This window comes from Numida meleagris, chromosome 16 (genome assembly GCF_002078875.1).
Source record: "Numida meleagris isolate 19003 breed g44 Domestic line chromosome 16, NumMel1.0, whole genome shotgun sequence".
In the NCBI taxonomy this organism is placed as follows: Eukaryota; Metazoa; Chordata; class Aves; order Galliformes; family Numididae; genus Numida; species Numida meleagris.
This window is the reverse complement of record NC_034424.1, coordinates 7,346,951-7,373,952: the sequence shown is the minus strand read 5'-3', so window position 1 is coordinate 7,373,952 and position 27,002 is coordinate 7,346,951. Positions and strand designations below refer to the sequence as shown.

General features: G+C 49.1%; 1 protein-coding gene across 3 annotated transcripts in view; it reads right to left on the bottom strand.

Annotated features, from left to right (window-relative positions):
* The window catches only part of COL5A1 (collagen type V alpha 1 chain), a 127,152-nt gene that overhangs the window by 6,835 nt on the left and 93,315 nt on the right, over positions 1-27,002 (bottom strand). For 2 of the 3 annotated variants that reach the window (XM_021413741.1, XM_021413739.1), the window contains exons 30-64: positions 26,709-26,816; positions 26,361-26,414; positions 24,959-25,012; positions 21,587-21,631; positions 21,175-21,228; positions 20,239-20,283; positions 19,581-19,634; positions 18,971-19,024; positions 15,532-15,585; positions 14,458-14,565; positions 14,184-14,273; positions 14,055-14,108; positions 13,316-13,423; positions 11,932-12,039; positions 11,289-11,342; positions 10,451-10,504; positions 10,143-10,250; positions 9,994-10,047; positions 9,800-9,907; positions 9,318-9,371; positions 8,859-8,966; positions 7,727-7,780; positions 7,387-7,440; positions 6,884-6,937; positions 6,402-6,455; positions 5,556-5,663; positions 5,046-5,099; positions 4,894-4,947; positions 4,459-4,566; positions 3,934-3,987; positions 3,508-3,543; positions 2,678-2,731; positions 2,074-2,332; positions 1,602-1,714; positions 359-427 (exon numbers count right to left, since the gene is read on the bottom strand). In XM_021413741.1, coding sequence (XP_021269416.1) covers positions 359-427; positions 1,602-1,714; positions 2,074-2,332; positions 2,678-2,731; positions 3,508-3,543; positions 3,934-3,987; positions 4,459-4,566; positions 4,894-4,947; positions 5,046-5,099; positions 5,556-5,663; positions 6,402-6,455; positions 6,884-6,937; positions 7,387-7,440; positions 7,727-7,780; positions 8,859-8,966; positions 9,318-9,371; positions 9,800-9,907; positions 9,994-10,047; positions 10,143-10,250; positions 10,451-10,504; positions 11,289-11,342; positions 11,932-12,039; positions 13,316-13,423; positions 14,055-14,108; positions 14,184-14,273; positions 14,458-14,565; positions 15,532-15,585; positions 18,971-19,024; positions 19,581-19,634; positions 20,239-20,283; positions 21,175-21,228; positions 21,587-21,631; positions 24,959-25,012; positions 26,361-26,414; positions 26,709-26,816 — 2,655 coding nt within the window. Of the gene's footprint in view, positions 1-235; positions 305-358; positions 428-1,601; positions 1,715-2,073; positions 2,333-2,677; positions 2,732-3,507; positions 3,544-3,933; positions 3,988-4,458; positions 4,567-4,893; positions 4,948-5,045; positions 5,100-5,555; positions 5,664-6,401; positions 6,456-6,883; positions 6,938-7,386; positions 7,441-7,726; positions 7,781-8,858; positions 8,967-9,317; positions 9,372-9,799; positions 9,908-9,993; positions 10,048-10,142; positions 10,251-10,450; positions 10,505-11,288; positions 11,343-11,931; positions 12,040-13,315; positions 13,424-14,054; positions 14,109-14,183; positions 14,274-14,457; positions 14,566-15,531; positions 15,586-18,970; positions 19,025-19,580; positions 19,635-20,238; positions 20,284-21,174; positions 21,229-21,586; positions 21,632-24,958; positions 25,013-26,360; positions 26,415-26,708; positions 26,817-27,002 lie in introns of all 3 variants that reach the window. The other variant, XM_021413740.1, reaches the window with a different exon arrangement.

Genomic DNA, 27,002 nt, shown 5'->3' with positions numbered 1-27,002 from the left:
GCTATGATGGGACAGCTCAGGGAGCAGCAGCACCCTCCTGCAGGGCACAGAGCTGGTCACCAAAAGTGTCCCCGGGGGGTTTTGCTTCTTTTTCACCTTAAGTATTCCACCTTAAATGTTTTAACTGCAACTTGTGATGGCGATTAGTCGAGCATGCAGAGTGCAACAGGTCTGGCCATACCAAAGCAGATGACGTGCTCTGATTCAGACTAGAGGGCCAAGGTTAGCCACTTACCAAAGACCCCCGCTTGTATTGACTATACCATGTGGAAGGCTGTTCTTTGGGCCAACGAGCCATTTTACTCTGTAAAATATGACACGGGTTAAAGAAAACTGAAAGCACTGAGATGCATCTTACCAGTTTACCGCGCTTGAATTCACTGAACCAGGAGCCTGGGTTTTCCTTTGGCCAAGAAGTAATTCTAGCCTAGTTTGTGGACGGCAATGAGGAAGGAAAGAAAAGAGAAAAAAAGAAAGAAAGAAAGTTACATTCAGTTCCACGAGCGGCATTTGCATGTCTTATTGAAAACGGCCGACTTGTTTTAGAAGCATGTTTTCTTAATCTTTATACACCAGTAACAAGACCAGCCGGCAGAGCCCTGTGGTGCCAGCAGCCTCTCAAGCAGAAGGAGATGCTGCTGCTTGCACCAGCCTCCTTTGCTAAGGGCTAATGATCACTAATTCTAGATACTCTGGATGCAAAACCATCATTGCAGTCTATCGGCAGGAGAGCTAAAAGGAAAGATAGAGGAAAAAAAAATAGAAATATGAACAGCGAAAGCGCTGGTGATGGAGCAGGCTACTGTCACTCCAACATCAAATCCAGATGCTGTGGGGCTAGGAAAGGCAAAGAGCAACATTAAGAAAAGCCTCTGAGTGCCTCCCGAGGTTGTGCACCACACGGGGCAGCACACGCAGCATCCTCCGTCAGTGCTGGACCACTGAGCATGGCTGAGACACCTGGAGCAGGACAGGGAGTGACCCTGACAAGAAGGGTGGTGTCAGAGCATCCCTTATGGCAGTATGGCAGTCCCACCCGAGCAGCTGAACCACTTTTTTTTTTCCCAGGCAGAGCATGGCTGCTGTGCACTCCCCTCTTCTTCCAGAAATTCCCTCACTTCTGCTGTAAATCTCTCCAAAAGCAACACACAAACTTTATTGCAGGTGTCCTGGGACTGTCCTTTCCTTACAGTCTGCAAACCATAAAGCAAATCAGCGTGCTTCTATTGCGTTAAGGACAGACTGAAAGGGGATATGTCTTAAACTCTGCTATGGCTTATAATAAAACCATCCATCCAACACTTAACGGTGCTGCAATAGCTGTTCTAGCTCATCTCCATGGAAGAACAGCAGGCTGAGCCTTCCTCACACTTATGGTAGTACTGCACAAGTGTAGCACAATTTGCATTTGAGGAGCATCACAGCCTGTGTCCAGCCGAGCAGCTCCATAAAACACTGCATGGATATGTGACAAAAATTAAGAGTATGGGTCAACTAATGTATCAGTACGCATTAACATAATCAACACTGCGCATATGAATATTCATATTAGGAAACAATCTTTCATCATCATGATACAAAACAAAGTTGTGGGGACTTACTCCTTCAGACTTCTTATCAGGGAAGATGCAAGTCTCTCCACCAGCTGTGAAATTACAGTACACTTTGAAAGAGTCCCTGGAGCATCCTTGGTTAGGATCCACCCAGTATTCACCTGGATGCACGACAGGGAGGAGAAGGGAAGAAAGAATCAGCACTGTGAAGGGATATCCAGGTGCACTTCAACAACCATCTCACTGGGGCTGTTTCATCCCTGTCATAGCCTACTATTACATGTATTTTTGAGAAAAATGGTGGTTGATTCCATATAATACTGTGGCACCTCTCAAGAACAGCTTTTTTTTGCACCACATATCCCCATTTTTCTTTATGTGTTGCCTCTTTGGCCAGCCACATTCCTCAGAGGGCAACAAGGGCCAGAGAGTCCCCAGAAATCTTTCTCTTCCTGCACTCAATCATATTCACCAGGAACCCACTGTGTTTTCCCTGTGCCCCCTCTGTCCCAGGACGCACCATCTGGGAAATCAGGGTGACAGAGCTGGAGATCCTTGCAGGTACGAGCTGGGTTATGTTGAGTGCCCAACGGATGCTTCATTTGCTCAATTTCCAGTTTCAAGGAATTCAGTGAGCCAAAAATTTCCTCCATGCCATCTGCATAGTCCATGTAGTTGTCAGCATTCCCATCGTCCACCAGCTGGCTGGCATCGATGTTTCGCCTGGTTCTCTTGGAAGACTGGATGGGCAGAGGCTGGATGACTTCTCCAGGAGGACCCTGATAGACGGGGAAAGAAGATGCAACTTCTCAGTGGAAATGGGGACGAGACAGAAGAAACGGCCAAAGCAGTCACCAGTGCCAAAGAACAGCATCACAAGATACACACTAAACATCTGAAACACCCATGGTGGTATTGATGAAAACCCCAGCTACCAGCCACCAACATTGGTTCCTTCTTCTCTTGTTCTCCTCTCATTCCTAATTCCTCCCTTCACTTTCTGCTTTCTTCCCTGGCATCTCTAATGGACTTCGCTCCATTGTGAGGATTCCTGATATGCTGGATCTTTATCTGGAAATCTACATGATGACACCCATTAAGTTTGTGTAGCGGGCTGTACTTACAGGAGGCCCTGGGGGCCCAGGAAGACCTGATTCACCCTTTGGACCTGTTGGACCCTAGGTAAAAAAAAAGGAAAAACACTCAGTAAAAAGCATTAGTAACCGATACCACACCCCAAACATAATTCCTTTCCATAGTCTCTACCAGCAAAAGCTTCCTCCCTGTCCTTTAGGCACACAAAGGGGGTCTCCCATCCCCATGTCCCCAGTAAAATGTGTACTGTGGTTATTTTCTGGTGCTCGGTAAGAAACAATGTCAGACACTTGGGATGAAGCAGTCGAATTTTCCTCAGGCTTCCCGCAGAAAAGGAAGGATCTCTCAACGTACGAAAATGTTAACTCTCCAAATCAATACAGCAGATTGAAAAATCAAATCCAACCTTAAAATTAATATAACACTGAATTCTGCATGGAAAAAAGACTTTAGGAAGTTGCCCAAGAGGAATTTTTAACTGCCTGAATAGGAGATCTGTAACATGGAGCTCACTTTAGAGTTGCATTTCTCACCGAGTTCCTCGTTCCTCAGCTTGCCACCTCCTGCTTCACAGTCTATTTTTAACACCCTCTGCATTACAGTAGTAGTTTTTCTCATGAGGACTATTCACTGCATTCCTCCTTACGATCCTTGCTACACTGATGTTCAGTGAAGTACAATGCGCATAACAGAAACCTTCCCCAATTATAATTTCTGAGCTTGGACAGTCTGAGAATGCCGCATTTGCTACAGCCATCTTTGCTAATTGCCTTAACACTGCTGATGTGGAGGAGTCACAGCAGGCTGTGCACGTAATAAGAGACCCTCAGCCTCTTCATTTAACAATGTCTATACTCACTGATGATCCTTTAGCACCTTTGGGACCAGGTGGACCCTGCACAGAGAAAAATACAGAAGGGAGTTAGTATCTTCTTTAGCAGAGAAGTCAGCCTTTCCTTAGAGAGAGACAGAATCCTGCTATACTAGTTTCTCCATTTCCTTTCTTCTTTTTTTTCCTTTTTCTTACATTCACTTCCTTTTTGTGCCCATTTTTCACATCCATTTCAGATGAACTTTGCTTTTTTTTCCAAACATACAAGAAGCACTCCCGTAACACATCCAAGTGCTGTTATTACGCTCAGCTGGGCAATCCCCATTGCTGTTAGCATCATCACATAAGGTCACTACTCCAGAAAGGCTGTGCTGGGTATCTGGGAGCCCCAGGGTGACCCCAGAAGGGCTGGACAGTTCCCTAGGAGTTCAAAGAGAATTACTGGTCACATACCGGTAATCCTGGTGGCCCTGGGGGTCCAATTGGTCCGGAGGGACCTGTGATACCCTGAAAAATAAGAGCAGAACAATACTGATCTGCAGGCAGCGATGCTGGCCTACGACTATGGAATTAACCACTGCTCACAGCTGACCACCTGGTTTTGGAGGACATTCCAATTTGAAGCTTAAACTGGTTTTTAAACATGTGCATGCTCCAGACAAGAGTACGACTGGGGAATCTCCTTCAGGCACACAGTTCTGGAAGTCAGTCTTCCAGACTTGTGTTACCATCCCTCCCAGTCTACTCAGCTCTTTTCATGCGACTCTTGAGAACCCCCCTTCTGCTAAAATGGATCATTTTGGAGCATCGCTGCATTTCACACGTAGAATAAACCACACGAACGTAGAAAATATGACTCAAAAAACTAGCAACGTTCTCATGCTGAGATTGACCATCTCTGCTATACTGCACCTGCTCTAGGGCAGCAAGCCTCACACTTGAAAAGCGTATTTAATGAAGGACTTATGGAACACTTACCTGCTCTCCCTTGGGTCCTGCAGAGCCCTGGGGGCCTGGGAGACCTCGGTCGCCCTTTTCTCCCTGCTCACCGGGCGGTCCAATAAGACCAATTAAACCTGGATGACCCTAGGGGAAGATAGCAGATGTTAATTACGATCTCTCTCTGGAGGTAACAGAACGCCAAAGCTACCTGTGAAAGACATTTACAGAGGCAAACCCAAATATCTAAGCAAGGCGATAGGAGCGTGTAGCTATCCCTGACATATGGAAGTAGAAGAGTAGAGTGAAAACACAGTCTTTTTGCAACGGGAAATGCTACAAATTTAGAAAGGGAATTGCTGCAATGGAGCACCTGCTCATTTTGTATGTAAACATTCATCACGCACATTTCCCTGTGCCCCACACCCAGACACAGACACCAGGCCATGCAGTGGGGTCATGCGTGGCACTTACCTTCTCTCCTTTAGGACCAGAATCTCCTTTGAGGCCAGGCAAACCAGGCGGGCCCTTTGGGAGACGGGAGGGAAAACAAAGGATAGAATGAAGTTATGGAGAAAGCCCTCTCCCATCTCAGAAACTAATCCGATTTGATGGTTTGGACGTACCAATGGGCCTGGGGGGCCGTCTGGGCCAGGGGATCCTGGGAGGCCTTGTTCACCCTGAAAAACAGTGCAAACTCTCAAACCCATCGTTCACAAGAGCTCTGCTCCCAGATGGCATTATTCTGATTATTAATCCACCCTCGCCTGACCACCAAGCCAGAGAATATTTCCCCTATTTTCTCACAGATAAAGGCAAAAATATTTACGCTCATGTTGTGCTCATATCTCTACCGGAAAAGTGGCTTCTGAGCTCAAGGAAACATTAATCCAGAGAGGGGGCAAGCAGACCCAACACTCAGCTAAAACATGCTGGGTGACGGTACTCATCACTATTCATTGTCATTTCCACTGAGGATGTTTCATCTGCTCTCAGCCACTTAAGCATGGAAACTATCTGCTCCCCTGCAGACAGCATCTTATGCTGGGAACAAAGATCTTCCAGGGCATATAGGTTACAGCAACAACCCTGCCCAGAAGCTTTCTCAGGTGTGAGGAGTATTGAGGAATACTCACAACTGGACCAGGAATTCCTCGAAGGCCGTCAGGGCCGGGCTTCCCTGGAGCACCCTGGGGACCAATTGGGCCTGTCTTCCCAGGAGGCCCTTCCAAACCAGCTTCACCCTGGATGCAAGAGACAGCGTGGCTTAATATGCACTGGGGCATTAAGCCATCTTTTCAGAGACACAGCAGTTGCTTGCAGGATATCACAGAGTCAACTCAACTCCCCGCATAGCATATAAAGTTTTCCATTTGCTGATTTTCTTACTGCTTATTTATCCCTGATGTGCTGAGGAAAAGCGTTCTCCCAGACAACTTCACTTTTCAGAGTTGTCTGTTTCTGCTGATTTACAGCAGGAGCAGCCTTTGCTGCAAGCTCTCCAGAGCACAAAGCTTTCTTTGCTTATGTCCTGGGAGATGTGCTAGCAGAGCATGTCCTCCGCCATCAGCATTCCTGCGGCTGCCACAACAATTGGATCTGTAATTTGCAATCCCACTTCACATTTCCCCCATCACCTCTACTGAAATAACCACGGTCCAATAATGCTGCATTAGCTCTGGGATATGATGTAGGACTCCGCATGCCGTATTATTTACAACACATTAAATTGCCAACTATGGCGCTCTGTCATTTCAAAGCAAGAAAAACACTCTCGTGACCTTACCGAGCTCTAATTATCTCCGTAGAGTTTGTTAAAAGATGAAACAGAGATTTAGATTTGAGGCCAGTGGCCCCAAGTTCAGACTAATTTGTTGTAACACAGCAAAATCAAATCACTGTCTTTCAAATAACAACGTCAGAGGGTGAGCGGTTTGGCACATGAAAGACACGGTAAGAAAGAAACCCCATTCAGCTCTCACCTTGGCTCCTTTCTCTCCTTGCCTTCCCTCAGGACCAGCTGGACCAGGAGGGCCCTAGAGAAAGCACAAAACAGATGCAAAACTCAATTAGATTGCCCTGATCTGCAGCACTCTACTGGAGTTACCAAAACAATGCCACAGCCACAGAAAGAAGGCAACACAGAGGCAAATCTCTCTGAAAGGCTTCAGCATCTTGCTACACAAACCCCTGGGCTCCTCTACCAGCAAGAGAGGAAATGTTGGAGCAATTTTTATTTTCTTCTGCGTGTTAGAATCTTAAAAAACCCAACAAAACAACAACGGAATTTAGCTCAAAACTTCCCATTGATTTCCAATGGCTGCGGATGGCAGGCCATTTTTTTTTTTTTTTAAACATGCTACTGCCTTACATTTCCTTTAGACCTAGTAATAAAATTAGCTTTAAAAAAAAAAATAATTGATACAAATACACATGGAAAATTATTCCTAAACGATCCGCTTACCCTTTTTCCTGGGGGTCCAGAGGGGCCTGGCTCTCCTGTGGGACCTGGGGACCCCTAGATGGAGAGTGGAGGAGAAGGAGTCATAACTGCACCATGAGACATGGGAGGAACGAGCAAGTGTGTAAAACTCAAGCCGAGATGCAGAGTTTGTTCCAAGCCAGGGTGTGGGTGGTCGGTACAACTCCCAACACCTCCCTGGGGTGCAGGTGGTATCCTGTTTTATCTCTTCCCACCATGTAATACCATAAGGCATGGAACATTTAAAATGAAAGGCTAGATTTTGTTTTTCTAGAAGCTACGGTTTGCACGCTGGATGTATTGCTGAGCAGCCTGGGTGGATGGCAGCAGCCAGGCTCACACAGACAGGAGGGAGGATGGGACTGGAAAGGAGCAGAGGGCTCGCTCAGAGGAAGCTGGTGGGAATTAGCTGCTCTACATCCTTCTGTGTTCAACTCTTTGCACCTGCACACAGTAACTGAACACAGATCCATCCGGCTACTCACAGTCTGACCAGGTTCGCCATCATCACCTTTGTCACCAGGGGGACCATCTTGACCCTAAAATACGAGAAGAAAGAAATGAACAGGCCTACTGAGGGTATGAATGGAGCTAAACAAAGTTTTGGAAGCAGCAGGTGTTGTTCAGCTTGTAAGCTTTGCATTGCTGCTGCCCCAAAGGCTGCAGCATGGTCAGAAGAATGGCCTTAGGGTGGGACTTCCCACCTTTCCCCCAAGTAAAGTAAGAGCAAATGCCAGGTAATACTGGTGAATGAACAGCACACAGTGATGTTCCACAACATCAAGAGAAAGAACCCAGCTGCCCTTCTGCAAGACAAACACTTACAGCTGGGCCAGGCTCTCCAGGAGGACCGGGGTCACCAGGGAAACCAACAGGACCCTGCAAAGAGAGAAGAGAGACGGTCAGAGACTGCACCGGCAAACCTGCAGAGCACTCGTACCTGTCACCCTAGGAGCAACGTGTGCATTCACCCCAGGGAGCAAAATCCCAACTCCCTACCCACAAACCTAAGCCCAGTTCACCTCCCAGCTTCGCTTGCTCAGTAATTTCAACCCGTCACGGTTACCAGTTCAGCTCTGCAGCCGGTTTACACAAAGCTCTAGTATCCACATGGGATTTCATCGAGCTTTTCGTAAATATATTAGACAAGTGACAGCGGAATCCTCTCAGCTTTGGGGAATGGGAAGATTAGAAGGTTTTGCTTTTCCTTTCCATTTAATGCGTAACATTTTTCACCTGAAGACACTCTCAAATCGTTTGATGACTGAAATAACTTCACCACACTTCTCCCTACAATCCTACTGTGCACTTCAAATGATTCTTAGAGCAGTGCTCAGACAATAGGTTTCAACCAATAATGCAGTATCCCAAAAACCATCTGTTAAGAGAGATGACTAACTCCCCTGACTCCTCTGCTGCTTCGTACCATCTTTGCTTATCGCATGATGAATTTCTTCAGCCAACAAGCATCAAAGGACCAGGCAAGACAAATATCGTACCATTGTCATCTGGTATAAATCAGTACAGCCCTACTGGCTTCAATAGAGCTACAACAACTAGCATTAGCAGGGATCTGACCCTGGAGATACTGCTCCCAAATTCACATAAATCTCCTCTAGGCTATTTTGGAAGCTGTCCTCTGGTGCAGAGGACCCGGGCAATGCATAAACTCAAGTGCAAAGTAAACGTACTGCCTTCTACATAGGGATGAGTTTCCTGATAGCCTGCAAAAAGAGACTAACAATTCAAGCATTGCTGGAAGACAAGGTACAACTGGGTCTTTTCCTCATTTGCACTCTAAAGGAATAGGATTAACATTGCATAAGATTAGATAGGCAATTATCTGGCCGGTAACCTACACCAGATTTCACAAAATTCTCTGGAAAATACCTTCCCATGTGAAAATCTCCACAGGGCAAAACAAGGAAGCACTGTTTTGACAGGAGGGGGTACTTACAGGGCTGCCTTTGGGACCATCGTCACCTGGTGGACCCTTAGGGCCGGGTGGACCAGCAGCACCAGAGGGACCTGCTTCGCCCTTTTCACCTCTTTCACCTTTCGGACCCTGTAAAAGAAAAGAAGTGTGCCTATCACCCAGAAAATCAACGTACTGCTCTCTAATTACCCCTCAATCAATTCTGAAAAAGCCTCTCTGTATCTTAAAAAACAAGGACATGATTTGGCAGTCCCTTCCCACAGAGATTCAGTGGTGTTCATGCTGTCACGCGCAGCCTGCATTTGGTGGCTGAAGTTATCCTATAAACACTCCAGAACGTGGCAGTGTCTCTGCCTGATGCCCACACCAAGGACACAGCTGGTTCAGTCCCCACAGTCCCAGCAACATCTGTGCGTTTCCAAAACCCCTTTAGCCAGCTTCTTGGTGGAGAAAAGCTCTCCTCCACCACTGAAGACTTACCGGGAGGCCGACCTCGCCAGGCAGACCGGGCTCACCAGATTCACCAGGCTCACCCTACAGGGAGGAAAAAAGGATGCCTATGGTTACACCTCTGCAGGATGCACAGCTTTCCGTTGATGTGCTCAACCCCTGAGGCCTCTGAGTGCTGCAGGCCTCAGCAAGTCACTGGACATCGAGCATCACTATTTTCTTTTTCAGGCACATTTCCATCTTCTTGGCTTATATTAACAAAAATGCACAGTATACGTATATATACACAAAATCTGTTCACTTAATTGAAAGAAATCGTTAATATAAGTACCTCAAGGACAGCACTAGATGTGCTTCTAACTGGGAGAAGCTGCCTCCTATCAAAAGATGCCTACGTATTTACAAACTGTGCATGACTGCAGCCATGCATTTACCCCACCACCACCCCACTCACAGCAAGTGCTGGAGCAAACCTCCTGCAGGCCTCAGTCAGGTTGGGGTGCATGCTTTACCTTCTCTCCTACTGCACCAGGATTTCCTATTCCCCCGGCGGGGCCTTGGGGTCCATCTGCTCCTGGTGGGCCGGAGGGACCTCTGGGCCCAGGCGGACCTGGTGGGCCCTGAGGGAAAGGGGAGACATTTCAGACAAGTTCCTTGGAAAAATGCATACGTCAGTGATGAAAACAGGAGGAAAAAAACTTCTTACCATTTGCCCAACATCACCTGTTTCTCCCTTCTCACCGGGAGGTCCAGGCAAGCCCTGTGGGGGGGTAGAAGGGGATAATTTTAGTTGTGAATACCTCCCAGGAGCCTCAGCCTTCATCACCCTAGCACCTCCTGGATGCTGCAGCTTACCTGCAAGCCCACAGGGCCGGGGGGACCAGGGAAACCTCGAGGTCCTTCATCACCTTTCTGACCAAAGAGGCCTTGCTGCCCTCGGGGACCCGGCTCTCCATCAGCACCCTACGAGGAAAGAGTCTGATTCAGCTTAGCACAGGCACGGGGCAGGTGAAAAGCCCATCCCCACCACCTCCCGCTGCAGCCAGCAGCCACGCTCATCCACACGCACTGGGTGTGAGCGGGACCCAGCAGAAACTGCAGTTCTGTCCAGTGCTTCCCAGCACTGTTTTTGGGTAAGAAGAATTCCTGCTAACAGTACTCACAGCCGGGCCTGGCTGACCGATCGGACCTTGTGGGCCTGTAGGACCTGGTGGACCCTGTCAGGAAACAGAAGTGCAAAGTCACGCTTAGGAGCAGAGAGTGAAAAACCTCCCCTGTACAACGAAAGGCCCTCGAGCACAGTTTCCATTAGACCTGCATAAATTCTCAAATGAGAGCAGGGGGAGGATGGGGTCAAGCCTCCTGGATGCATTGGGGTCCCGCAGGCCTGATGCCCAAGGATGTACTTAAGCTTGTTTTGCAAAACACTTTCTGAGGGAGCTGGAAGCTGGAAGTCTTTCTGGGAAGAAGGAAGCCATCTGTGCGTGTCTATGTAACATAACATGTCTGACAGATCACCCTTAGCCCAGCACCACCTTCTGCATGTAGGTGCTGCTACCTACTTGCAGGGCCTAGAAGACCAAATCAGCACAACCTGACCTTATCCTTCAGTACGCTTACAGGAGAACTTGTGCAATTTATTTTCCATTCCTCAGGCTCTGAGCACACAATGGGTGCTTTAGTGTGCCACATGCATCTAGAAAAGCAACTGCAGCCAAACATCCAACTTCAAAGGCAAGGGTTGCTGATGTTTGAGATATTTACACAGTATATAGGTGGCAGGGAAGCATCTGAAGTGCATTCCAGGGAGCTGGAGGAAAAAGACACTTCAGCAGGCACTCTCCTTTTTTACACTGTGTGTGCTTTTGACAAAGCAAAGGAGAAGGCAAAGGAAAGACAGGAAGAAACTAAAATGATACCATCCTCTGGTTCCAGCAGGTTGCACGACATAACCCCATGTTCATCCAAAAAACAGCCACAGATGACATCCATCGCACTCACCTGCTCCCCTTTGTCGCCCTTGCTGCCCTTCTGGCCAGGCTCCCCGATCTCGCCCTGCCAGGTGCACAGTGCATGGTTAGCTCACCTGGCGACCGCTGCCGCATCTCCCCACCCAGCAGTAGTCCCGTGCCCTGATGCCAATTCCCACAGAACCAACCCAGCAAGTTCTGAAAAAGGCCGAAGATTTGGCTGCTCCAGGTGTGACCAAAACCCTTTGGCATCCTTAAGCTTTCCCGAGCCACTGGGTGATGCAGGAAGCATCATCTCGTGACCTTGTTAGCAGCGATGAGTGTTACGTCCCAGCTAATGTTTTCTAAGAACCCTCCAGTCCAGAGGAGCTTAATGAGAGTGGGGAAAATTAATTAATTTGGAAAGGCCAGGCACCCAAGGGCAGGCCACCTGCTACAGGCATGGGGGGAGGCTATCAGCTTCAGCTGGAGGTTTAGCTGCAAAGTGCTTGTGAAGCAGTCAGCCTGATTCTCTCCCAAACCCAACTCTGCTCATCCCATGGGACTACAAGCGCCATAAAACACCCTTGTGTCACAACAGGCCGCACGTCCGACCCAATGCCAGCAGAATGGCCATGGGGCAGGAAGCCCAGTTCCTTCCCAGTGACCCCACACAGCAGGGATGCTGCTCCCACCTTGTCTCCATCCTCGCCGGGGGGGCCGACGGGACCTGCTGGACCCGGGAGTCCCACAGGGCCCTGGATGCCGTCCCGACCTGCTGGTCCTTGAGGACCCTTCTCGCCCTGGAAGCAGAAGGAGTAGGAAGGTCATGCAGAGCTCTCCTCCACCCTCCAACTGACCCATTAAAGGCCATTAACATTTTATTCAGCTGCTAATGACTCCTGCCTGTATGGGCATGTGTAGTAAGACAGGTCTCCAGCTGATACCTCTCTGTGCTTGCTCTCTGAACAAGACAAAATTTCTATCTCCAGAGGTAAAACCCAAACAAATCTAAACGGTGAATACCCAGATCACAGCTGCAATTTCACTGCCGTGGCAATATAACTAGATTCAATCTGAACCCACTGCCATCTCTCTCCGGATGACAAACAACTCTCCAACTAATTTTTATTCCCACAAGCCAGTGCTTACTGATGCTGGGGCTGGCTGTCCATGGCTAATCGCTAAATAATGGCCCTGAGCTCCCTCCTGAACCTCTGCACAATGGAAAATACACGAAGCAAATAAAGCAGTCTCTGCTGGCCCCCCACTTAAACATCTACTTGTATTCTTCAAGCCTGGAGCCTTTGCTCAAATTTGTTTGTTTATAAGAATTGAACAGTAGATATTTTTCTGTTTCCTTGTATATAATTTAATTGCATCTGAGTCTTGGTGCTCTCTTCTGAATAATTAGATGCCACATAAATTGCCTATTCATCTGTCCAAGAGCATATCACATAGCTACTAGGCAGGACAGATGTTCGTAAGGCTGATTCACTAGGAAATGCTTGCCTCTGGACTAGCTGCTGGAGTTTCTAATAATCCAGCAAATGTGCAGTACGCTGGCTGATAAGCATTTTTGATAGCAACAATCAATCAGTGCAAGTGTCCTCCAATCTGAAATCACCAATGCCAGCACTTGCTCATTTTGCTGGGCCTGAGCGTGAACTGAAGCAACCCAGAAGGCAGCGACACTTCCCTGCAATACTACTGGGGTGCCAGTTACAGCCTCCCCTTTTCTTCTGGGACTGCTGCAGCACCGAGCCAAGAGCAGCATCCCACCCTCTGCCCTTCCTGCCTGCTGCATCTCACGCTTGTGCTGAGGGAGCAGAAGACGTGACAGCACGTGGGCTGGGTGCTGGGCAGGACCATATGGCACAGCTCCGCCGCGCTCTGCTCGCAGCATCTTTGCATGGGTGTCAGCAGACGACCAGCACGCTCGTGCTGCAGGAGCATGTAGCATCTTTTTTTTTTTTTTTTTTTTTTTTTTTTCCTTCTCCCTTTTTTACACCTCGCCCAGTCTGTCTCCATGCTCAGCTCTATTTCTACAGGGCCCGCAGCCATTAATCTGGTACTTACTGGGGCTCCCTTTTCACCTGCAGGTCCTGGAGGTCCCTGTGGGCCAGGTCGCCCTGGTAAGCCGATGGGGCCAGCTGAGCCCGCAGGACCTCGCTCACCGGGAGAACCCTGTTTGGGGAAGGAGGAAGGAAAATAGTGGAATATCAAGTGCTATCTATACTCAGAAAGAAAGAAATCCAGCAGGTGCTTCAAATGCACCAACACAGTAAGCGAGTATGTTGGAAGGGGTGACTTCCACGTGATGGCTTGGCACCATCAGCCCAAGGGGTCCTGCAGATCCTTTTTAATTAAAATCCCTGGGATGGCTGAGTTCTCCTCTGGCTGGTGCAGGGAGTTCAGTTACTGGGGGCACGTTATCAGCTTGGAAAAAGAGCGTGACCGCTTCATGGTTAATGCAGCAGGGAGGGTTCCACGATGAGTATTTTCTTCCAGGAGGGTTGCACTGAGCAAGAATCTCAAGCGAGAACAATTTTCAGAGGGAAAGCTGGTGACTTAGAAGCAAAATACTGGATGTCCTGGATCATCCCAGTTCCCCCAGCTTGTCACGTATATTCACAGCTAACACCATAAAATAACTGAGCAATTACACGTGTCTTGTAAAATAAAGCAATATCCAGCAAGCCATTCGTTAGTGCAAAGGGAATAATGGATGAAGCCCTCAGCTGTGACTAACCCACTGTCTTGGCTTGCCAAGCTTGTAAACGTGTTAGGTGGTGCCTGGGAGGGCAAGGATACTCACTGCAGGACCAGGGGGGCCTGGGGGACCTTCGTTGCCTTTCAGTCCTGGAGAACCCTGGAAGATGGGAAAACAGAGTCATCTGGGGAGCTGTGTGCTGCGCTGCCTGGGCATCCTGTTGCTGACACTTACAATGGGGCCGGGCAGACCTCTCTCTCCGGGGAAGCCTCGCAAGCCTGGGGGACCGTCCTTCCCTGGGAGGCCGGCGGGACCGGGGTCTCCCTGCAATGATAGCGACAGATAGCTGAGGATCTGCAGATGACACGGAGGTCCAGCTCCTCCCTCTGTGCTCAAGCCTTGATGAGCCACTGTGAAACATCATTTCTTTCCTGCATCATCCCTCTCCATCACTGGCAGAGGGGCAGGCACGCAAGGAGGGGGAATCCAGCAGGCTGCTCATCCCTACCTTGGTCCCTTCCTTCCCAGTGAGACCAGGAAGACCTTGTTCACCCGGGGGACCTGGAGGACCTGGATGTCCTCGCTCACCCATTGGACCAGTTTCACCAGTTGGGCCCTAAAGAAACAGAGATGGGGGAGAAGGTGGTGGTAACAGGCATTAGGCACTGGGAACTTCTGGAATGAAAGCATTCACACAAATGAGATACTACTACTGAAATTATCACGCTTGGGATACTTCTTAAGTACTCTACAATCACGCTGGTTCATCCCTATATGGGGCATAAGTAATTGATCAGGCATATACTACATGGTAATTGCTGGAAGCCTCTGTGCCATACATGGGCACTGATGGTGACGAGCGTATGGTATGGCCCAGTGCAGAAGGTTCCCATGTGGCCCATTTTGGAGAACAAAAGGCACCTGCACGGGACTACAGCATCCCTGCATGCTGGCATCTGCTGGGAGCATGGCTGTCATTCATGTCACGCTGCAGGGTGCCACTTAGTGCCAGCAGAATGATAACACTGCATGGCTGCGTGCGATCGCATCACACCAACTACACAGCACCGGGCTGAATGGAACTGCCACGGAGCCTAATTCTGCACTCCAGAAGACAGGAATTGTTGAGGAATTTCCCCTCATCACGGATTTCATCCATCAGGGAATTTACACTATCATTAAAGAGGACAAGTTAATTACTTTGCACTTAAAGAGGAACCTCCCTGGCAGTTGAAGAAAGAAGACTCAACCCAAACCCAGTGCTGCACAGTCTAGGACTCTGACTACAAAACCAGCACGTGAGCCCTGCATGCCCTGTACGTAAGGGGTACAAATTCTGGTGGTGCAGTTATCATTTCCAGATGGCACAGAGTTCATGGCAACTAAAATTTAAAAAAGAAATTAATTAAAGAAATAGAGCAATCCTGAAAGAGTCTGGTAGGGTGTTATATTAAACAGGGAGGCGTTTCTTCACAATGAAATGGAAGAGCACTCCATCCACACCAGCAATAGGGTACAACACATCATACTGATGAAGATGAACCACCAAGGACCGGTGCAAACACCAACATTTGTTCCTTACCTGAGGGCCTACAACACCAGGGGGGCCAGGCGGGCCGGTCTTGCCTTGGAAACCCTGTTAGGAAAAGGGAGAGGACAAAGAGATGACATTTCTGCCACGAGGCGCTCCCCAAAGGGACCCAGAGTGTTGCCTGCCTGCTGCCCCCCAGCAGAACCACTGACCATGGATGGACACCCAAAGGCAGGAGGAAGAAGAAATCAAACAGGAGACGCAACATGTGTATCCGTACATTGACAGGGGGAAAGACAGCAGTAGAAATGGGCCTTTCAGCTCCAGCGGAAGGTTCCAGGTGCAGCCCCAAGGGAGGAGTGGGTGTTTGGGTGGGAAACCATCAGATCTTCAGCTCAGTTCTGCTGTTGTGATGGAGCTACCGTGGTTTGGCTGAACGATTGGCCAGATATACGTATATAAATTGCTACACTCGTAAAACCTACAGAGGAAATGGCTATTAAAAAGTCAAAACGCTCATTTTTCTTAACGCTGAGCAATTCCTCAGAGCCATTCATTTCCCTTCTCCCGCTCCCAGCTCTGCTGTGACTCCTGCTCCAGGTTTCGCCCCATGGGAGCTCTGGGCACGGGTGACCACCCTGCACCCGGCACAGACAGAGCCACTGTCCAGCTCTGCTGAGCTTTATTTCCTTCCTCAACATCTGCTGAAAGAAATCACAAATGTGCTCGTCTCTAATGGCCAAACGATGAGTAACGAAGTCTCCACGGCAGCTACTTATAATGACACGTAAAGAGTGACAAGAACGAGCTATCACCACTGCAGTTGTTTAGTTCTCCTAAGCCCCTCCTTAAAAAGCACATTAATAATCGTTCCTACTGCAGCATGCTGACAAGCCAGAGAGATGCCATACAGGGCACCCAGGCTATCTTCTCATCGCCACAGAAGACAATCAGATGAGTCCCAAAGCCAGTGGTACTGTGTCATGTTACAAAGCCACTCAGTGCTACTCTAGCTGTCTGCAGATGGCAGAAAATATCACGTCACCCATGGGAAAATGGCAAACCATCACTGTGAAAAGAACGTACAATTTAAACCCTTATCTTAGAAGAACGTTTCAGCCAGCTCTGTGAGGGACTCTTACATTTGACCTGAAGAAAGGGTTTTCCTGTTATCCTTTCTGAACCACGGGCACAGTGCTTTTAGAGTTCTTTTTTCTTGTCTTTTCGAGATCCTGTCTTAATAAATCTAATATGGCCCAATGTTTGGCATCCTTCAGCATGATTTGTTGCTCCTCAGCGAAAAGTTAATTAAAGGGAGCTATTTGACGAGCAGACTTCAAGTCTAGCTTTTCTTGCATGATGGCACAGAGTGTGCTAACAAGGTTACTGATGTGGAAATGATATTTAATTTGGTTTTATGCCTACCTCCTCCCTTTTCAGCTCTGTGTAAGGAAAGAGGCCAAACAAAGGGGCTTCTACCCAGATCTGTGCGCACCCCAAGAGGCCACAGAGGAAAGTGATCTTTGCTTGTTCACGACAAAGATCAAGAGATTTTTGGTTTTCTGGAAGTATTTGGTGGTGATAGGTCTGTTAGTCCCCAACTGACAGAAGACAGCTACCAGGGAACGCTTTCAGACCCCACAGAGCCCACTGTCCACTCATATTCCTGCAGACTTGGGAATGCGATGCTTTATTCCAGGCTCAAAAGTTGACGGCTGCAGATGCAAGACAAATTTTTACAGCTTTTTCTAATCTCAGCTTAAGTGTCCTGGATACTACAGATAACTCAATAAAGGAAGTGTAAATGTCACAGTCAGACTCCGGCAGGTGAGAACTCTTCTCTCCACCTTTAAGTTAATCCTGAAGTGAGGACTGTGCCTTCAAAATACCACAAGCAGCACCACGAAGTCAGTCTCATGGAACGTGAGTAAATATCTGGTGTTGCACTGAGGAGTATTTGCATTGTCTTGCTTAGCAAATGCCAGGCAAGTTAATTAAACTGTAGTGTGATAAGTTGAGGGGAAAAGATGCATAATGTGCAAAGCCTTCTTTAATGCTCATTTGCTAGGAAAGGAGGTGGAGAAAAAAGCGAAGCTGAGTAGAGGAAGTTGAGTTTCTTTCCTGTAAAATAAACACAGAACAAAGAGTCTATCTGCTAACATGCAGCATGCAGTGATGGGAGAGTGACGGACCAATGACAGCAAACGAGCTGGGTTGTAAACAGCCAAGGAAAAAAAGAATCAACCTCCCCCAAAATGCCAAACAGAGAGGTACTAATTACTGCATGCAGAAGATTACATGGCAGAACAGTCATTTTTTGCTTAGGGTATCCTTCAAGCAAAAAGGTGAACGAAACAGACCACCAGAGACGCACGACAGCCATCATACCTTCCACATGCCTCATCCCTCTCCTCTGGTGAGAAAGACTGATTACATCTGTGCAACAAAACCTTTTAAAATTGACAAAGCAGTATGCGTACGACACGGTAAGGTCCCCAGCAGCTGCTCCTGGGTGGGGGCAGCAAGAGAGATGCGCTGGGGGGGCCTCAAGCAAAATGTGGAGAGAGCCCTGTGAGTAGCTGTGGCTAAAAAGCAGTGTCTGCAGAGATGCTGGTATGCTAAGGCAGGGCAGGTACACGCGTGTGCTGCAATAACCAGTGTGGGCAGAAGAGCTAGAGCAAAGCCATGGCACCACTGATCCTGGCCGGGAGCTGCTTTCCTCTCAAAAGAAGCACTGCAGCAACGGGGCCGTAACTCTTCTATGCTGTGCTACAGCTCTTGGTGCTGGCCACATGTTGCATAAAGAGGGGAAAAGCATTTATTTCTCCCCATGGCAGGCTCCTGAGAAAGTAAAACTGCCCTGAGCTAAGGCAGCTGAGTGCAGAGAGCTGAGTGCTGGTTTGTGAAGGAGGGAGCCTGTCTTGCATCTCTGTTTCCACAGACCTAGAGTTATGTCACTGCAACAGCACCATCACACTTGCACATTTCCAAAGAGAGGAGTGGGGAAGAAAGCACAGCTTCACCGCTGTGCTACAAGAGCAGAGCCAAGGCACAGCCTTCCCCTGGGAGGGCTTTGGTGAGTCCGTGGGGTGCACAGCATGGGCCAGGTCCTGGGGTGCTGCTTCACAGCATCCTCCCACCCATCCCCTGCAGCACACAGAGCCCCACCTGCTCCTGTGCTGCTCCCTGGCCTCGCTACCTCCCCACTCACATTCACTCTGTGCGCGATGCACATCATCCCCACATGTACCACGGGGACAGAGAGAGGGGCTGGTGCACGGCCCTCATGCAAATCATCATTAGCCCGACCCATCCTGCTCAGAAGAAGGTTGCTTCCCGTAGACCACCCCGTGCAGCTGGAGACACACAGACCTCTGCAGAGAGCAAACCGGGGGCCCCATCTCCCCAGCTGCACAGGAGGGTTTAGGGAAACCAACCAGCGAGATGAGGCTCGGGGCTAATGATCTGCCCAAGAGTTCTGGCTACTTACGGTTTCTCCTCTCTGTCCGGGGTGACCAGGCAATCCATCCTTCCCAGGAGGACCCTACAGCAGACAACCAAGGTGAGAAGGAACATGGCTGAGCGCTCAGTAGTACAAATGTGATAAGGACTGAATCCCCACCCACTGTACAGAGAAATGGGGGTGCTCAGAACCCTAAAGGGCACGGTCCTTTCTCACACATCTCCTGGTGATCTTACAGATCTGCATTACAGACGTGCAGAGAGGGAGTGAGCTGTCACCAAAGGGAAAGAAATCACTCCAAAGAGGTTTCTGAGGGTGTACAATAATTGCAGAGACAGAAGCGTTACTCTGTCGTGCCATCCTCCCAGCACACGGAAGGAAAAGAACGGAGCAACCATGAAAGATCCTAGCGATACTGAGTCATTAGGAAACGAACGTTCGTAATCAGCCGCAATTTACTCGGCTATTTAAAATCTTAAACCATCGAGCTGTTATCGTGATGTCTCAGTAATGTCTTTTATTGGGCACGTCACCACTCGTCAGAGAAGCAGCGAGGGCTGAGCTGGCACAGGCAGCCACAGCTGGATGGAGAAGATGAGATTGTATCGCTTTGCACGTTTTGGGAAGCGTTACTCACAGGGGGGCCTTTTGGTCCAGGAAATCCGGTTGGTCCTTGAGGCCCTGGTGGTCCCTGGGATCCAAAACAAGGCAGAACACAGGGTTAAGGAGCACGTATGCTTTACAATGAAATTACAGCTCCGTGCGAACAGCAGGTGAGCACAAAGATATGCAAAGCTGGCTTGTTGTGCCCCGAAGAAATGCCACCGAAACGCACGTTTAACTGAGTGTTCTGTGCAGCTGGGAAAAGCACGGCGAACACCAGGAGGGTCATCAGCCACCGAGGGGCTCCAGGTGTCTGCACAAACAGCACGGGGAGCTTTCACTTCTCCCCAAGGGTCAGTATTGGTGTAGGACACCCAAAATCCCATTTCAGCCTCGCCTGGAGAACTCAGAAAGGGTTTAAGGGCCGGAGGTGACTTGTGAGACCTCTCTCTACACAAGCAAATTTCACCTTGGATTTCGAAACAGGCTTTTTTGTTTCTTTTTGCTGAGGTGTACTCAGCCTCATCCTGGCTGAAGGGAGCTCCCCACTGCTCTCTGCTTCACAGCACTTGGGAGGACGCTCCCTGCAGCAAGGCCTGAGCACCAGCTCAGCGCTTGCAAACCCAACTCATCAGCTGCGTGAAATCAACAGACCGCACTGACCCCTGCTCCAGTCCCACACGTTGCCTTACCCGTTCGCCAGGAGGACCAGGGGGGCCGTCACCACCAGAGTTGCCCTTTTACAAGTAAACAAAACAACATCTCATTAAAAAAGACATCCATCACCGTTTCGGCTGCTTTGCACAGACTTCAAATGGCACCACCCCAGGTGACACCCGCCCCTCCGACTCCCCAGCCCCTCTCTATCAACAGTTCCACACCGGGAGCCGCATCCAGTGACAAATGAGCAACTGCTCGTTCCCCCCCAACACTGCTTAATAAAAATACAGGAAAGATAACGTCAGCGAGCTCAGGATATTTCCACCAGATAACAGCCGCCCTCTGAGAGATAAATGCCGCAGCAAAGCCAAGGTATTTATCAAAAATTCATGCTGATACAAAGCCGAGACATTTATTTTTAAAGCCGGCAGCATGACGGTGACAATGTCTCATTACAGCAGCTTTGCTTCCATTATGCCCAGCAATTGATGGTCACTTAATTGGTTTCTGCAGCAGGTGCTGGAGCTGAGCGTGCCTCCCCATTGGCTGGCAAAACAATGCCTATTATGCAGGGTGGCCAGTCGCTGGCTAGCAGCGTGCATGCAAACGGGCTCAGCAAGGTGCAAGGTTGTGCACAAAAAACGGGCTCAGGGGAAGTGCAATGTAGGGCTGTGCCGTCCCTGCTGCAAGGTATCCTCTCCCCTTCTGGGCCTTTGTTCACACATGCAGTTGATCTCCTGTCGAAATGAAGGCCAGCACATTTCTAAGAGCTGGGCACAGACTTCACAGTTGGGTTACGAGGCATTTGGCTGGGTAATGAAGATCAGGAAGGCTCAGCTTTCAAAATGCAAAATGGAAAAGGGAGAAAAAGGAGATGGAAGGCAATGAAGCAGATGGCCTGTAATGCTGACACTTTTTAGGACGCAATTTTCTTCCTAATTGCCACCACAGGCTCCGCAGGACCTTACCTTTGGGCCAGGCTTCCCAGTGCTTCCTCTAGGGCCTCTTTCCCCACGTGGACCCTTAGAAAAACACAAAAGACCACCTCTTAGTGCTTTGGGTAATAAGAGCAGCTACAGTGTAATTAGGGAAGCACCGCAGCACCCGAGCAGCACCGGGACAAAGAGGTTTCCCACCAGCAGCAGCAGGGTGACAGGAGCCTTCTGCACCGTGGGTTGCATGTCCCATATTATCATGATTTCAAACCGGAACCATCAGTGAACCCCATCCCCAAATCACTGAATCCCTTCTGCTCAGCTTTAAGGCTGAAGGCCACAGAAAGGGCCAGATCCCACCCAGCCAGGTCACGAACCAAAGCGTGCCTTCTTCTGGCATCAACAAGATTTCAAAATGCAAAAGAGGGAAAAGAAGCATCGTTACCGTTGGACCGCGCTGCCCCCTTGGACCTGGTTTGCCAGGTGTCCCCTGCAAAGGAAAAGGAACACGGGTGAAATTCTGGCCAGCAGCAGCAGCCACAAGCTGGGCTTGCAGCAGATGAATGCCCAATGGGGACCCATTGCTCCCCAAACCTCTGCGGTTTTCATTTGTAATTAAAACCACAATAGCAGTTTTACTCGCGGCTCTCGATGATGGTATTTGTTTTCTTTTATAGCGTTTGGATGCACGTGAACAGTAACCCTCCCCGGCTGGCTCGCAGTGCACGAGCTGATGTCATTAAATATTTAGGGAGAGCCAGCAGCAGAGCAGGAGCTCTCACCTGCGCTGCTATTTCACGCTACACAAGCCAATTAAGCCGCCCCACATATTTACAGATCTTTCTTCATCTTTGTGAACCCGGTGCTAAACAAGTAATTTAAGACGTTGCTTTGCAGCCGCGACAAAACAGCAGGCTTATGAGATCTGACAGATGCACTCAGTTCCCTGTAATGGGGGACTGTGATTAATTCTGACAGAAAAAAGACAAAGACGGCTGGGTCCTAAATCTGGAATTACGTTAAGCTCCATTACCAGGTGCCTAAAAGAAAAGAAATGGCCCAGAACTTGCTATCTGAAGGCACTATTTTGGCTAGTGTCACGATCAGAAGGGCACCAATAGGTTTGACTTTCTTCCTCTGGACCAGCACTCCACTTTATTATTATTATTATTTTTTTACCAATCACTGCTGAAGGAAGAGAGACTTTCTACATAAGGAACGTGGATGCTTAAGATATCATTTGCCATTTTCTGCCCCAAATCCATCATCTACCAATCTTGCCCTCTCGTGTTCGGCACTCACTAACCAGGCGAACATAAAACAGGAGCTGGGAAACTTTCAAGCCAACTTTCTTCCAGCTGCTAAAACTAGCCCCGCGAATCCTCCTTGTTCCGCGGCTCCGTTTAGTGAACACTGCTGGCACTCTTCTTCAATTAATTACACAAATTATCTGGAAGCACCCCACCTGGTTTTCCCTACGTCAGGCGAGGCTGGATTCGGATCTGGCAGCACAGAGCGCAGCCCCCCTGCAGGTCACCCCACGTTCCCTTCCTTTTCCCTCAATTCTATCTTCAAGCAAAATCTCCCCCTGCTTATTGCAATCATTAATCATGCATACAGCACTGTGTACCGCTGCTAAGAATTTATATAGCACTGTAAACGCGCACAGGCCTATATTTTTCAAACAGGGATGCCCAAGGAAAGGCATCTAAATTCAGATTATTTTCCAGGCACCCAAATGGATGGCCTGGATCTCAGCACCGCCCTGCACCCTCCGGGCTCTGTCAGACGGGGCGAGCAGGGAGATCTATTATCCCATGCTAATGGCTGAGGCTTATTAGCTCCGAAAATAAAGATTGTTTACTCACATTCTGAAGAAGTGATTTTACAACCAGGCTCTGAAGATGCCCCAGCCTGCCCACCCGGGCTCACCTCCAGCTGCAGGGCACCGTGATGGGCAGCCCTGGGCCAAAACCACCACCACGTTTGGAGGGGATGCTTCCATAAGACATCCTCACTGTTAACTTGGTTTCAGTTCTGGGGAGCTTTAGGGCTGCCAGCACTGAAATTGAGGTTTTACACTTTTTTTTTTTTTTTTAATTTGGGTTGGGGGGGACTATTCATGCTGCCGAAATAATGAGCTGGAAGGCTTATTTCAAGTCCTAGGTGATGACGATTGCAGGAAAAAAAAACCCACCCGTGATTCATATTATTCAGGACACATAAACAACCGCGTTGAGTATCATAATAGTAATACCTCGTAAAAAGAAAAGACAAACAGAAATGATTTTGGGTTGTTTCAGCTGCAAATTGGGTTACTCCACAATGCACCAGAGAAGCAAATCTTACAAACTCGCTTTCTTGACTGCATGTGGACATGCTCATAAAATACTAAATTTACTGGTCTCGGGAGAAGCAGAGTGTAATTTATCAAGTCTAACTCAACGAGGCTTAAATTCAGTTGATGGTCTCCATTTGGTTTGAGCAGCGCGATCCTCGCTCCGTCTATTGTTCTGTATATAATCACTTTCACTTATTTCAAAGCAGATACTCGGGAGAAAGGGGGAAAAAAAGAAAAAAAAAAGGATACCAAAACAGTCAGTGAAAATCTCTATTTCTGCTATCCCGATAAATTTTTCAGGCTCAGCTCCTTCCACTAAAAGGAGAGATTTTTCCATGAAAGCCTTTCTCTCTCTCTCCCCCATGCAGACAAACACGGTGATAAAACATGGATGAGCTGCTGGACTGGGTTCAGAGTGGCATAAACGGTCTGAACAACCACTGGGGAGAACTGGAATTGAACCAGCAGGAGGGCAGCAAACACTCCGGGGTGCACAGCAGCGCATCTCCCCGGGGCTGTGGTGCTGATGCCCTGCTTTAAGCCACCCAAAAATGCAGCCCAAGAATTTCCTCGCCCACTGGGTAAGGCGAGTGGTAATTATAGGGCTACTGTAAATGCGAGGCTGCTGTGGCAGCTGCCTCCCTCCTGCTGCCCAGTTCCTGTGCTGGAGCTGACGGAGAGGGGTTCATAGCTCAGAAGGAATGAAAATTACTCAGTGAACAGAGAAAAAAAAAAAGAAAAGGAGGGATATAAAGCAAATTTCAGTGGCACAACATTAATGCAGTGCAAAGTGATTTATGTTTTCTGCGCTTCTATCAAACACGTCTGTTAGAAGTCATTTGTATTTAAATGAGAGGAAGAGGGAAACGAATTCCGCTCGCCCTCCTCACTCCCCCCCCATCTTCACCCTGTGACCAGAGCTGGAGCACAAAATGACCTGATGTTGGTGCTCTCCATCCCATAACTCAACCTTGTCATCCTCAAAAGAAGAAAAGGAAGTAGCCAAATAAAAACCCACTAATGTGTATTGGCAAATTCCTGTTACTTGGGAGGAAAGCAAAGGGGTGAGAGGTAGAGGCAAGTCTGGGGAATGGAGCCCCAGTATTTCACGGGCAGTTAGGAACCTGGGATAGCTTCACTTACTAAAAGGAGGCACTTGCAAGTGTGTTTTCACCAACACATTTTGAATCTCGTGTTAGGTTAAAGATGGCTCTTGCTGCTTCTGAACAGAATCACCCATCTCCAACAATCACCGTTAATTAAAAAGCTCTCCATGCCCTGAGCGAAGTCTGCCAGTGAGGGAAGGTTTCAGGTTCAGAGCAATCTCCTAAAGTATCTTGAGGGAAATCTTCCCAGCGTGTAATAGGGCTGGAGCATCCCCCGCTGGGGACCACAACGGGACAGCCAGCAGTCCTGCCCCAGGGCTCTTCCCTAGAGGGAAAACTCAGCGAAGTGACCAGAGAGAGCAGCTCTTACCCGTGTGCCCTTCTCGCCGTTGGCTCCTGGAAATCCCGGGAAGCCGATGGAGCCCTTTGGGGGAGAGAAAAGGGAGATGGGCTCAGGTCACCGAACTCTGCCTGCCCGCACCAGGCGCCCGCTGGCCCGGGATAACCCCAGCCAACCCTGCTGACGTCTGCATCTCCTGAGGCTTTTTTTTTTTTTTCCCTTAAAAATCTTCCTCTAATAAAAACAAAATCGAAGACAGACCTGGAATGACCTCAGAAGCCAAACTCCTTCCAAAAACAACAACCCGAAATAAAAAGGCCCATGCCTCGTTGGAAGTGGCTGCAAAGCTCAAGCCCACGGTTGCACCGGGCGCCTGGGGAACAGCAGGCTTTTGTGTTTAGCTCCTAAGTCACTACGTCGCACATGAAAATTTAACTCCTGGCTTGTTCCTGTCTGATGTAAGCGCCTGGAGAATAGCTGCTGCTGCTTTTAAAATATGAATTGGATGGAAAGAAAAAACAAAAAACCACACACACACACACAAATAAAAGGAACTTAAAAAATAAAACAACAGCGCAACCAGGAAACGATCTCTTGCAGTTAATTATGTCTCCAGTGTTAAACATGCCTGCTTCTTTTTTTTTTTTTTTCCCAAGCAACAAACATGAATTATAAAATACGATTCTTAAAAAAAGAAAACCACCCTAAATCTTAACGAAAACATAAGTTCCCAAAGCCTCCAGGGCGAGTAGCTGGAAGCCAGGCTGCAGCCTCGGTCTGTGTAATGGAATTCACAGTTTTAACTTAAAAAGAAGATTAAAAAATGCCCCAAACGAAGGTGGGCGTGGAGATAAGATACAAAGGGGTGCTTGCGAATCTGCAAATAGCAGTTCTATTTTAATTTCAGGGAGACCCTGAGTCATTAGCTATTCCCCTTAATTAGCTAGCAGTAGCTCCGAGCCTTGAAGGTAGCTCTGTTCTGCCTATTGCCAGCAAAGCAGTTCTCAGGAGCCCATCTGCCACCCGAGCACCCTGCACACCTGGTGGGAGCTGCTCTGCACGCTCTGCACTTTGCAGCCCCTGTCCCCTTCATCTCCTCGCAGCACCGTGCAGGAGATGGTGCAGGATGCGGCCCATTCCCTGCCGGCTGAGGGCTGGCAGCTATTTTTACCCATCCATAAATATACCCTGCGTGTGGGGAGGAGAGATGGAGTGGGATGAAATGTGAGAAAGCTGCACGCCCATCAGCTCCAAAAGGGAGGGCAAAGGGCTTGGCTTCCCACCGCCCTGGATGTGCAAACGTGCAGTGCCACAAGCACCGCGGAGCTGAGACACCAGGCCCTGCTCCTCCTGCCATGTGTCCCCCCGGGTCCCTCAGCCCGGTGCTGTCACCGTTCCACTTCGTCCCCGTGAGCAGAAATCCCGCTGTTACCTTTGGGCCCTGCCTGCCCGGGTAGCCGGGCAGCCCTGGCACGCCGAGTTTTCCCTGAAACACAAAGAAAACTGGGTTAGTGGAGGGGCAGCTTCAGGTTCGTCCCTGAAAAAAGAAGAGAAGCCAAGCACTGGAAAACCCTGAGCCATGCAGATATTGGGCAGACACAGCCAATGGACCATCGTTTTCCCTGAAATCTTCAGAAGAAGCTCCCGCACTCCCATCCCTCTGCCCCACAGCCACCCCTGTGCCCCCCGGCCAGGTACTGCCACCCCCTACAGCAAAACCCCAAAGAAAAGAAGGCTGTGCTGCAGAACCAACCCGGGCAGCCCCATCCCCTCTCCTCACCTTCTCTCCAGCAGGACCGAGAGGACCGGGGTCTCCGTTGGGACCCGAGCGGCCTTTGGGGCCTTCAGGGCCATCCTCACCTCTGGGGCCTGGAGGTCCGATTTCACCCTGTGAATGACAGGAGGGCTCAGAGACAGTGTGAGGGACTGCGGAAGGACTCTTGGAGAAGGCATTCTGTCACCGAGAGACTCACAGAGCGTTATCAGAGCTCTCATTCTTGGTTGGGCCATTATCCCCGGCAGCAGCCGTCTTTCCGGCGGCCCAATTATCCTATCTCCACCGAAACAGCCGTCA